Source organism: Dermacentor albipictus, chromosome 7 (assembly GCF_038994185.2).
Source record: "Dermacentor albipictus isolate Rhodes 1998 colony chromosome 7, USDA_Dalb.pri_finalv2, whole genome shotgun sequence".
In the NCBI taxonomy this organism is placed as follows: Eukaryota; Metazoa; Arthropoda; class Arachnida; order Ixodida; family Ixodidae; genus Dermacentor; species Dermacentor albipictus.
In genome coordinates, this window is record NC_091827.1 from 48672570 (window position 1) to 48684431 (window position 11862).

General features: G+C 46.8%; 1 protein-coding gene across 3 annotated transcripts in view; it reads right to left on the reverse strand.

Annotated features, from left to right (window-relative positions):
- LOC139047983 (uncharacterized) overlaps window positions 1–10350 on the reverse strand; it is a 76704-nt gene extending 66354 nt beyond the window's left edge. For 2 of the 3 annotated variants that reach the window (XM_070522222.1, XM_070522220.1), the window contains exons 1-3: window positions 10178–10350; window positions 5063–5098; window positions 820–837 (exon numbers count right to left, since the gene is read on the reverse strand). In XM_070522222.1, coding sequence (XP_070378323.1) covers window positions 820–837; window positions 5063–5098; window positions 10178–10335 — 212 coding nt within the window. In that variant the 5' untranslated portion in view covers window positions 10336–10350. The remainder of the gene's footprint in view (window positions 1–819; window positions 838–5062; window positions 5099–10177) is intronic. The other variant, XM_070522221.1, reaches the window with a different exon arrangement.
- Between the last annotated feature and the right edge of the window lie 1512 nt (window positions 10351–11862).

Genomic DNA, 11862 nt, shown 5'->3' on the forward strand with positions numbered 1-11862 from the left:
TTGGGAAATTGGAGTTTCGCAATAAAGGGGACGCATTGACTGTGATACCAAATTAGTAGGTAGCTTTACGCAGAAAGGTTGGTAGATTTATGAGCCGTATAATCAGCTGCAAACATTCGTTCACTAACTAAATTAGCAAGCACGGTTCGACGCGCACACAGGCAAACATGGACACACCTCACGCGACGAATGCGGACACTCGCTGCCCGAACAATCTCGCGAGGAAAAGCAGCAGATGCCGCCAGCAAATTCACTGTCGTGCTACATCCCGCTTGAACGCGAACCAGAAGCGCGAGAACGTCACGTGCAAGAAGCACTCAGCCAGATCGGGCGAGTATAGCCTCCGAACCTACCGCACGTCATGTTGACAAAAGGATGCGCGGACAGGCGCTCAGCCATGCAGGCACATACGGACCCACTCGTGGAGTTCAAGCACCGACGCGCGCTGCCGTGCCTTCCTCCTAGTGCAAGAACACCTCCTCGTTCCCGCCCCCTGAACCCCCACCGCCTTTCGCGTGCGAATAGTATGCGCATTCTGCCCGCCTGCAGATTACCCACAGTTGAAATTTGCAGCACTTTAATGTTACGAAGTAGTTGGACGTATTCTTTGGTCGTTGTGTGGCTTTTTGCTCACTGTTATTCATCTCAGCCAGCCACGTCTCTTTGCGCCATCATTGTTCCCTTAAGTGAGGCGCGGTAATGACTAAAGGTTGTCAAAGGTGTCTGAGTTTACGCAATTCTTTCGTATATTGTGAAGGAACACCTTGGTTAAACTGCATGTGTTAAGGAACAGGAAAACAAAATACGGTCGGTACTTACCGCTCGCAGTAGACACCTCTGAAAAAAAAAAAAGATACGAACGCCAATTGTGAAGACAGCAGGACGTAACAATCGGTGCAAGATTTTTTCACGTTAAATTAACAGTGCAGACGACTTTGTTGGGCGCGCGACACAGTGATGTATCCTAGCTCTAACACGAGCAGTTTGCAGAGTTTTCTTGAAGTTTACAGTCTAAGACACTCTGGTGACCAAGTTAGGTGTCGTCTATTCGCTGGGAGGGACCACGCAACCAGCGACAGAAAAGGTAAGAATGCCAGGTGGAAGTTTAAATAAGAAACAAGAAGATAGCCATATCGATTAGAAAGCAAACGGGGGTAGCGCATATTGCAGTCGAAATTAAGAGTAATGAAAAAATGGAGCTGGCCTGGTCATGCAATGCGTAGGGCGGATAAACGGTCGCCTATTAAGAGTTACAGCTTGGGTGCTAAAGGAAAGGAAGTGCAGCAGATGACGATAAAGACTGAGGCTGCGTGATGAAATCTTCGAATTAGCCGGCGTGGCATGCTGTCAGTTTTTGTAAGACAAGATCGCAGGGAGAGAGAGGCCTTTATCCTGTCGTAAGCGCACAATAGGTTGTTGAAGGTACTGATAGTGATAATGAATTTTCAAGAATATTTCTTTCACAAGAGAGAGTGAAAAATGAATAGTACAGCTCATCAAATATACATCTATAACGGCTATCACTGATCATCCAGTACTTGCAAAGGTCCTAAGGTAACGTGCGGGGCCATTGAGCCAGGAGTTATCACCAATACGATAACAACAAAAAAGCCTGAATCGGCCGAGAGGTAAGCATATGTGAGGGATGTGACGTAAAACGAGCGATTATATCGCCTCATTTTAGCCACACTGAAGAACTACGCATTGCCAGAACTGAGAGACACATTTAGCTCTTTATCGGGTGAAATTCTGCCAGCCCCCCCCCCCCCCCCGTCACACCCCCCCCCCCCCCGAAAAAAAGAAAATGAAGTAACCCTCTAGCAGAACGATAGCGGCGAGTCATTCAGTTTTCGTTGAATATGTGGTCTCCGGGTCAAGCACATTGGCTTTCGTGCATTACTCATCAAAGGTTCCAGCGTAATCGGCGGTGCCCGCCTGCCTTCCGAAAGGTGCTGCCCTATTCTTCTCGGGTGTGCAATCTGATTAATCAACGTGCGGCGAGAACATACACAACAGATAGAATCAATGATAGCATCCGATGAACTTCCCAATAATTCACGAATGTGGAAAGTTGGGGAGTTGGTAATTAACCATGATATCTTGGTGGCGAAGCAGCGCACTGGTAAGAACAAGGCGAAGACGCACAAGAGTACACGACACTCGCTGCGATCGGAACTACTTTGCCAGCACGTCTTGCACTGATGGATAACACTAAGCCGTTGTCGGGTGAAATGGAGTCACGGCAATAGACTTCTGGGCTTTTAAGTGCCAAAACCACGATTTGCTTGTGAGGTACGCCGTATAGTAGAAGTCTGGGGATTAATTTTGACAACGTCAACATGCCTCCAATGTAATGGACAGGGATTTCGCCTCCGTCAACATGTGGCCACAGCGTCCGGGATTGGATGCTGTGGGCAGTCACCGAAAAAAAGAACAAGTACAAATGTCAATATGACATCACTAGGTTTCAAAGTGTTTCCTATAGGAACACTGAAGCTTTTGAATTCAAGGGCGTTATTCTCGGTTCATCAGTTTTGAGAATTCTGCTGCCAAACTTTGTATGACAAGTGCCAGACCTGTCGGCGTGCAACTGTTGCCAGCTTTCTGAACGCAACGTGTATATATATATATATATATATATATATATATATATATATATATATATATATATATATATATATATATATACAGTAAAAGCTCGTTAATTCGAACCGCAAGGGGAAGCCGCTTCAGTTCGAATTAACGAAAGTTCGAACTAACGAAAGTGAAGGAGAGCAACAGTACACTGCGATTTGGAAGCAGTAGGGAATGTCAGAAATTTGGCGTGTCACAAAGTGATGGCGTGTGCCGCGGGCACACGCCATCACCGATGTCCACAGAAACGAACGTTAGCCGAGGCTTAACACCATCACAATTAATCGCGACGGCCGATACCTCCTAAGCTGAAAACAGAGGTACACAACCGATGAAGACTGCCGAGACAAAGACGCCGAACATGTGAAGGTGGCGAAGGCCCTGATTCGTCGGTTCTTTATTGCAAGCGCAGCTACGACGTACTTGATTCGCTGTGTTTTGGCGCTTGCCGTGCCATCTCCGCACATTAGCAGCTGTACAAGATTTGCAAAGCCTCCGAGATTCGCAACGGGCAAGAAGTCTCGGAGGTTACGTAGAATGGAGAGGCGGCAGCCGCCGTTGCCTTCTGGCTGACCCCGCGTCGGTTAGATTTTTTTCCGATTTTGCCTTCTCTCGCCGTTCTCTCCGTTTAGGAGGCAATGCAGCCTTGTGTGTAGGCAGTAGGCGCGTTTCTCTGGCTATGTGCCAGGCGAGCGTAGTTCGAATTAACCGTGAGGGAACCTTCTCGCGTTCGAATTAACGGACTTTTTTATACATAGACTTCTGTGGAGCTTGGCCGGACCAAATCGTACAGTTCGAATTATCCATAAATTCGAATTATTGAAGTTCGAATTAACGAGCTTTCACTGTATATATATATATATATATATATATATATCCTAACAGTTGCACTTCAAGATTATTTGCGTGGCATCAATGCACTCGAATTATGCGAGGTCTTTGTAAGAGTAGTTAAAAGACCTCAGAGTAGAGGGGACAGTTCAATTTTACATCCTGAGTCCCCTCGCACCACCAAGAGACTAACGCCTTTTGGATTTTTTTCTTTCTTTTACTGTGAGTTGCAGCATAAGCGCTGCTGCGCATGACTGCTGTCTATTCTGATTTCGAGTGAGTGTGGCGTGGCCTCATTTCGATTACTGAGGGAATTACATATATTTATGACCTCTGCATGCAAGCGGGAAAGTTTCAGTCCCCAATTTATGTTATAAAGTATTCGAAGAGCATTTTATTTCCAGAAGTCGTTGGCATTGCTACTGGAATAGAAGCAATAAAGAGACACATTTAATTCACAGGCATGTCACAAGCCGTTGATTTCACTCACCGCGTTCTTGGCATTGTGCCAAGAATTCTTTCGCTCGTAGGCGGCAGGCACACACCGTCGACAGGCACAAATCGCGCGAAATACCGCGACTGGCGATACCGGAGCCCCTCACTGTGACCGATATTAAGAGCGGTGAGAGCAACATGCCCGTCCGAACACCGAAATGAAAACGCATCCCCCTTGGAACTGCTCACGTACGTCTTTCTGCTCGCACAGGTATTACAACCTAAAATTGCCATAAACGTATTTCGATGTCAAAATTAAATTATGGGGTTTTACGTGCCAAAACCACTTTCTGATTATGAGGCACGCCGTAGTGGAGGACTCCGGAAATTTTGACCCTCAGGGGTTCTTTAACGTGCACCTAAATCTAAGTACACGGGTGTTTTCGCATTTGGCCCCATCGAAATGCGGCCGCCGTGGCCGGGATTCGATCCCGCGACCTCGTGCTCAGCAGCCTAACACCATAGCCACTGAGCAACCACGGCGGGTATTTCGATGTCAAGGTCCTGCACCGCACTTGGTTTAATAGATTTGTGATTACACTCACAAAGCTGATGAGAAAAATTGATCATTGAATGACGTCATGAAATTATTCACTTTTTATTAAAGCGACCATTTAGGACTCTTTCTTTGCTACAAAATTCCTAGCGCGGCATTCATGACTTTGCACTTGTCAATGAACACGTTGGCGTCCGGCGTTAGTAACGTTAAATCTCGCGGGAATTCAACCTTCACAAAAATGGTCGTATGGCAATGAGGCCCTAGGCTACGCGGCCCGTTTCAAGTTTTCCGACCAAATCAGCACCAAAGCCAACCATTCATCCATAAATCGGGTATCTGGATGGATGGCTTGAGCTAGTGTCACTCACGTTGCAATAATTTACAATGTTATTGTTGAAATCGCAACTTTCGTATTCTCGTGTCGCACTCAAAAGCGCGCCGGTGCACGACAATGGTCAATCGAGATATTATGTTCAATCAATGTTCAATCAATCAATGAATGTTCAATCAATGTTCGATGTTCAGTGTTCAATCGAGATAGTACAGTGACTCACTGTCGTGTAAAAGTTGCGATTGCCGCATCGTTATGTGTGTTTTACTTACCCGATTGCGACACCTCGGACATCATTGATTCCTCCCCTAGAAAAGCAAAAGAACCAAGAAACCGGTCAATGGATATGCGTGGTTTAACAGGTTGCAAAGTTCTTTAAAACAATCAGTATTTTGAATACTTTAGCGAAAGTTGAAAACAGGTATTGAAGACGGGGTTGTCAAATTATTATTATTCCTATGAAAATATTATTATTATTATTTTTCTATATCATATTATGAGAAAATGATTAGCTAAATCTACCTAAAGGGCCAGCACATGTTAAACCTCATATCTTCTTCCAACCACACTGCACGCAGATAACATCAAATTAGGAAAAAAAGACATTTTATTCTCAACGTGAGCATCAACGAGTTTCACATTATAGTTTCAGATCACTGTTTTTTACAACTAAAGACCATGCTTGAAATGCATACAGTTGGCAACTGTCCTTGCGCACGAAAATACAGGCAATGGTCAGCTGATCTTAAAAATACTTAAAAACCTTGGTTGATGCGTTATATACATGTCGAATATTTGATTGTATAATAGAAGTTATAGGGCGTTCGCCAGGTACCATTCGAAGGCAAATAATTTCTAAGCAGGGTATATTCTTAGCAAAGTAATGGCGATAAAGTGAAATTTCGAAAATCCATAGTGCCTAAGGCGGCGCTAACTTGACCTTCATTATAGGAACCCAATTAAAGCGCCGTCTGCAATTAAACTGGAGAGATATACAGAAATGGGGCCGGTGAAATTGAGAGTGTATCAACATATGGGTAGGGGTTGTATGTCAGCTCGGCTTGTAGGCTTCCCTAAGTGCCGCCATTCACCTTCCCTTTTTTTTTTGCTGTTTGCATCCTTTAGCATCTGTTCCCACTTTGCGGTATATCAGTATGTATCTGCTATTTTATGCATAGCTAATTCCGCTGCTAACCTCTGCCCTGCCTACATGGGTCGCTGGTTAATCGATGGTCAAATGGGTAGAGCATGGCCATGCTGTCCTGGGGGAGCCCGCCTCAAAACTGACCATTGTGCCAGTTTGGTTCACTGGGTATGCGTCCCTGGACATATGCCGCGTTTCACAATATTTATTACACGAAGCATATCTTGGGCTATTGCGAAGTAGCCCTCAGATGTATTACCAGTACCCTTGAAGTTGAAAACCAGCTATAAATTGTGAACGAACCACCAGCGTCCCCCCCATTGCGAAGGAAAGCACAACGAACCCGGACGTCCGGGTTGCGAGACGAGCAGGCTTCCCCAATGTCGAGGCGGCTCCGCGTTTGTGGCTTCCTAAAGGTGCGCCTAGTGCGTGCGTGATTGCACACGTCACGTCGCAGCCTTACCGCTGATTAAACGTGTGGCCTAGTGCCTTGCGTCATTGCGCACGTGCGGCACAGACAATGCGGAGGAAGTGGCGCCACGTCATGACTGTGTAAAATGAGCGCGTTCATGACGTTCCGAGCTGCACAAACAGTATGATGATTTCGCATTCCACCACGTAAGCAGTCGTGTGTCTATCGAATTCTACGCGCAAGCGTAACTCGCCAGCTCTTCAAATCGGTGGTGTGTGAGGCCGCGAAGCATTCTATACGGCATTAAGGTGTTCTTATATCAGAAAGGTTGCTTATAATTTGTCCTACACTCTATACAAAGTCATTCCTCGGAATTTTGAGAATGACAGCCAACAAATAAATGTCAAGAAACAAAACAGCGACAGCACATGCCTTCTGTATTAAATCGTCTCAGACGGAGATATTAAATGTGCGAAACAATAACGAAAGATTGGCCCACGCAAGATGCCGAGTTTCTTCCCGAAAGCTCGCCTTCGTGCACAGCGTTCGCCACCAGCCGTTCCCGGTATACATTAAGTTCACTTAGGCGACTCCTCACGCCAGCCTTTCGACAGTGTGTGTCCGCAGTCACTGCGTGTGAAGCATTCATGTTTGCCTGTGCCCTCTGACACCAAGCAAGGCAATTAAAATAATAAGCGAATGCTTAGAACGGGGCGTTATACTCCGGTGACTGTTGCGTATGGCACGGCAGCGCGAGCCCTGTCTTGAATAAGATCGGCGATGCGCACAGTGTATACGCGTCAAGGTGCACCGACGGTCGATAGCGTCATGGGCGCCATTGCACTCATACACTTGCGCGTCAGCCGCGTCACAAAGTGAAACAATACTGCAATTTTTATTATCGCCGTGTTCTGCTTTACTTTTATAAAAATGCCGAACCCTTATAACGCCCCCTCAAGGATGATGTGACCTTTAATTAGGGCCCAGATCAATCTCACGCTTTCCACGAACTGCAACAATTATGGCAGACACCACCGATCCATGGACTGTTTAACGCAGAAGCCGACACAGAAGTACACACTGATTATAGCAACGTTGGTCTAGAAGACACGCTCGTGCAATATCGAGCAGTTGTCGATCGTGTTTCTGAGCCTCACTTTGCCCTATGGTGAGAAAAGTTTTCGACAACTGAAAAAGAGTGTCTGGCCTTCGTGTAGGCTATAAAGAAGTTCCGGCCAAACTTGTACGGACGCCCCTTCCGAATCGTCGGATACCACCACACTCTCTGCTGGCTGGATAATTTCCCGTATAATTCTACCTGCCTCGCAAGGTGAGGCCTTCAGTTACAGGAACCTGATGGAACAATTGTTCACAATCCGGCCAGAAACACACCGACGCTAGCTGTCTTCCCCTGCCCGCATAGAAACCACTTCAGCAGATACTGAGGAGGAATGGGGGCTTCCTTTCTGAGCTTACATCTTGTAACCTCTTCGCACAGCAATCCAACAATTGAGGGCAGAAAACACTGATTGAATATCACAAAGGACTACACCCGAAACCATTGCATCAGTTCACGCGTCACTTGTCACCTTTTTTTCTTCCTAACAACGTTCGCTATGCTGGAAACTTCCATCCTACAGAGAACATGTAGCAGCTCTTTGTCCCTGGTACACTTCGTGAATACATTTTACGTGCATGCCGCAACCAACCATCTTTCGCACACCTTGGGTTCTAGCATACTTTTGCGAGGATCAAGCAGAAGTACTACTGGTAAAAACTTAAACCGTCAAGCACTGCATCAGAACATGCCACGACTGCAGGCGCCACAAGGCTCCACTCATGAAACCAGCTGATGTCCTCGAGCCCGTATGTGCTGCTCATGTACACTTTGAATAAGTCACGAATGATTTACTAGGCCCGTTTCCCAAGTCAACTGCTGATAACCGCTGGATTGTTCTAGCCACCGATTACTTGACACGGCACTGCGAAACCCAAGCCGTTGAGAACGCTGCAACTTCCAATGTGGCGAACTCCTTCAGAAAAACATCGGGCTCCGCCATGGTGCCCCAGCTGTAGTTATCACAGATCGCTGTTCATCGGTCACAGCATAAGCATAGCTGCTGCGAGAAATCCTACAGCTCAATGAAACCCCATACCATACAGCAACTGCGTATCACCCGCAGACCAATGGTTGAACTGAGTGACTCAATAAAAGGATTGCAGATTTGATTGCCGTGTGCGCCGCCACTGATCACAAAAATTGGGACAAAGCGTTTCCACGTGTTACTTTCGCCTGTAATACTGCGCTCAAGGAAACGACTGGCTTTAACCCTATTCGTCTGGTTTGCGTCCACGAAGTCACATTGCTGGATGGGATACCTCTTCCGACAGCGTCTACTGCGACCACGCCAGATACAAGCTACATTCTTCAGAGTGCTGAAGAGACACGGCGGATGGCGGGGTTCCATATCTTGTTTCAGCAAAGCAATGATGATCCCCTATACTACAGCCACCACAGAGCCGTAACGTAAAATGTAGGTGATCTTGTAGGGGCATGGTCTCCTATTCGTCAAAGCGAACGCTCCGAAAAATTATTGCGCCGTTACTTTCGACCTTACAGATTTCGGTGCCGCCTTAGAATAGATTGCCACGAAGTTCCATCAGCTAAAACTTGGCATCGTACCCGTAGATCGCTTAACTCTGACGTCGTTCACGTCATCGCGTTGAAGCCTTATCACTTGCGTCGACTGAAGTCTTCACACGTTGTGGTATTCTGCAAGCAATAGAGATCTTTTTCTTGTTTTTGTTTATTTGTTTACACCTTGCTGCTTTACACGCAACTGAACTTTCCTGGCTTAGTTCCTTCTTATCCTTTTGCGCTGGGGAATCGAGGCCATGCCGTTTTTGTCGGGAGCGGATAATATCACGCTCTTTTCAGCGACTCTACATGATGAGGACGAAGAATTATTGGCTGCTTCTGCTGAATAGTAGCCAGCCGTTCGCTCAGATCTGATTGGTTTGTCGTTTCCTCTCGCGACAGTACAGATAATTACGACGGGTTTCCTGACGGTAGTCAGTGCCTAATGGAAAAGCAGCACATAAGTGGCATGAAATAGCCTGAGAGGTTTTAATAAATTATGGGGTTTTACGTGCTCAAACAATATATGATTATGAGGCACGCCGTATTGGAGGACTCCGGAAATTTGTACCACCTGGGCTACTCTAACGTGCAGCTAAATCTAAGTACACGAGTGTTTTCGCATTTCGCCCCCATCGAAATGCGGCCGCCGTCGCCGGGATTCGATCCCGCGACCTCGTGTTAGCAGCCCAACACCACAGTGACTAAGCAACCAAGGCGAGTAGCCTGAAAGTTGGCGTAAAATGGTTTACTTTATGAGCGACACATGTGCGATGTCACATTCCAATGACCCAAGTTGGGCCGACGTTTGCTTTCAAAAACGTTTCGCTTATCATAAAGCTGCCCGATCATCTAACCCTTAGACCATGGACGCCCCAGTGACCCAAGTATGCGGGAACACGCTTAAACGCACAGACAGGCCAATAGGCAGCTTCCGGAAAGTGAATGAAGTACCGTAATAATGCTAATCGCTTTAAAATGCTGATTGTTCGCCGCCTGCCACAACATTCACAGAAAAATCGTTCACGAGGCACCCATGGCCAGAAGCCTCGGTGCATAAGCGTAACCGATAGGCGTTGCTCTTTAATTAGCCCATGTATAGGATTCGCGCCGTTCGGCGGCAGTAACGCTTGCGCCGGAATAGCGCAAGCAATATAAAAATGGTGAAGTCGCGGAATGTAGACCTCACTTACCCATGGTTGCAGCGGGCCGAGCCGAACCGTTCCGCTGTTTGGCCTTCTTCTTCTGTCAAGGCTTCGCACCTGCTGGGACCTCTATGATGATTGCTCGGGAAATGACTCAAACCCACTGCGGGGCATAGGTAAAGGATGACTGCAGATTTGATTTCCATGTGCGCCACAACGGATCACAAAAAGTGGGATAAAGCACTTCCACGTGTCACATACGCCTGTAATACTGCGCTCCCAGAAATTACTAGCTTTAACCCTTTTCGTCAATACAAAATAAGGCGGGCATAAGCCAAACAAACTTATGCGTAGCACAGTGCTCAACCTTGTAAAAAAGGAACCGAAGGAAATTAAAGAAATTCATGCAGAAACTCCACTGGTCTGAGTATGCGTGAGCACTGTGCAACATGCTCATCTCCACGCAGCAACTTGTCATTATCAGCGTTATGGAACTTCATGCGACCAGCACAAACCCTTATCAACCCTCATCGGCCTTTCGCTCCTGACATTTGATAGCAAAAATGATAAGGCAGGTTTGATTAAGATAGAGTTTATTACGGCACTCGAACCCACAACTATTAATGTTAAGGTGAAGGTAATTAGTCACAGGTAATTTAAATAATCTTATTAAGGGACTCGAATCATCGACCTTTAGTGGAATTGAACCCACGATAATCGGTGGTAATTAAGATAAATAAGGTTAATGACAGCGTTTTTCCCTTATCTCTTTTTTTCAATTAACGTTTCCCACCTGCCCTGCTTCTGTCGTTATAAACGGAATCTGGGGCCAGTCAAGCTGCTTTTCCGCAGCTTTCTTCCCCTTGTTTTTCCGCCACAACCACGTAGCTCCTTGCTTGTGGAAACAAATAATAAAATGAAATGAAATAACTTAGCGAAGCTCTTGCAAGAACCTGACTACGTTTGTGGAAGGGCATTTGCAATGCTTTATTCTTGGTTCGGGTGTTTTTTTCTTTTTCTAGTTTGTTCTTTAGTGAAACGTATGTTATTCTGTGTGGATGGATGGAATCAAATTTATTTTAAATCCGGCAAAGTTTGACGACAGGGGCTCAGGTCTCCCATGAGGGGACTTCATGGCCTTGCCTCGTCGCCGCCTCTGGGGCCTGCTGGAAAGCCAAATCATGCGTCTTGAATTTGGAGCTGCGCAGAGCGGCGGCACATTTCGACGCAAGAGCCTCCGGAGCCACTGTCATATTAACTGATGTAACACGACAGTCCCCCAACATGTGTGAGAGCATCGCCCTATTTTTCTGACATAATTTGCAAAGAGCACCCGGCTATTGCGCGGGGAAAAGGGGCGCGATCTCACCGGACTGGGGAAGGGTTTATGTCTGCAGTTGTTGTCAGACGACTGCCTGGCGACGTTTCGGTTTGGGTTGAGGAGGGGAAGTGACCAGCTGCTTAGCTGGTAGTGCTTGGTGATGTCATTGTACCTGACCAAGCTTTCTGGCGTGTTTTGAACAAGCGTGCCGAACTCGAAGAGGCGGTCTCCGAATCTGCGCGGCGGGTCTGTTCTCGCGCAAAGCGGTGTGCTACCTCGTTCAATTTAAGGGGGGGGGGGGGGGGCTCATCGGTCGGAGTGGCCACGTGCGCAGGAAACCGTATGATCGCGGTGCTATGGAAGAGCTGTCCACCAGCTTTCCTTAAAATCTGAAGAGCTTCGGGGGAAATGC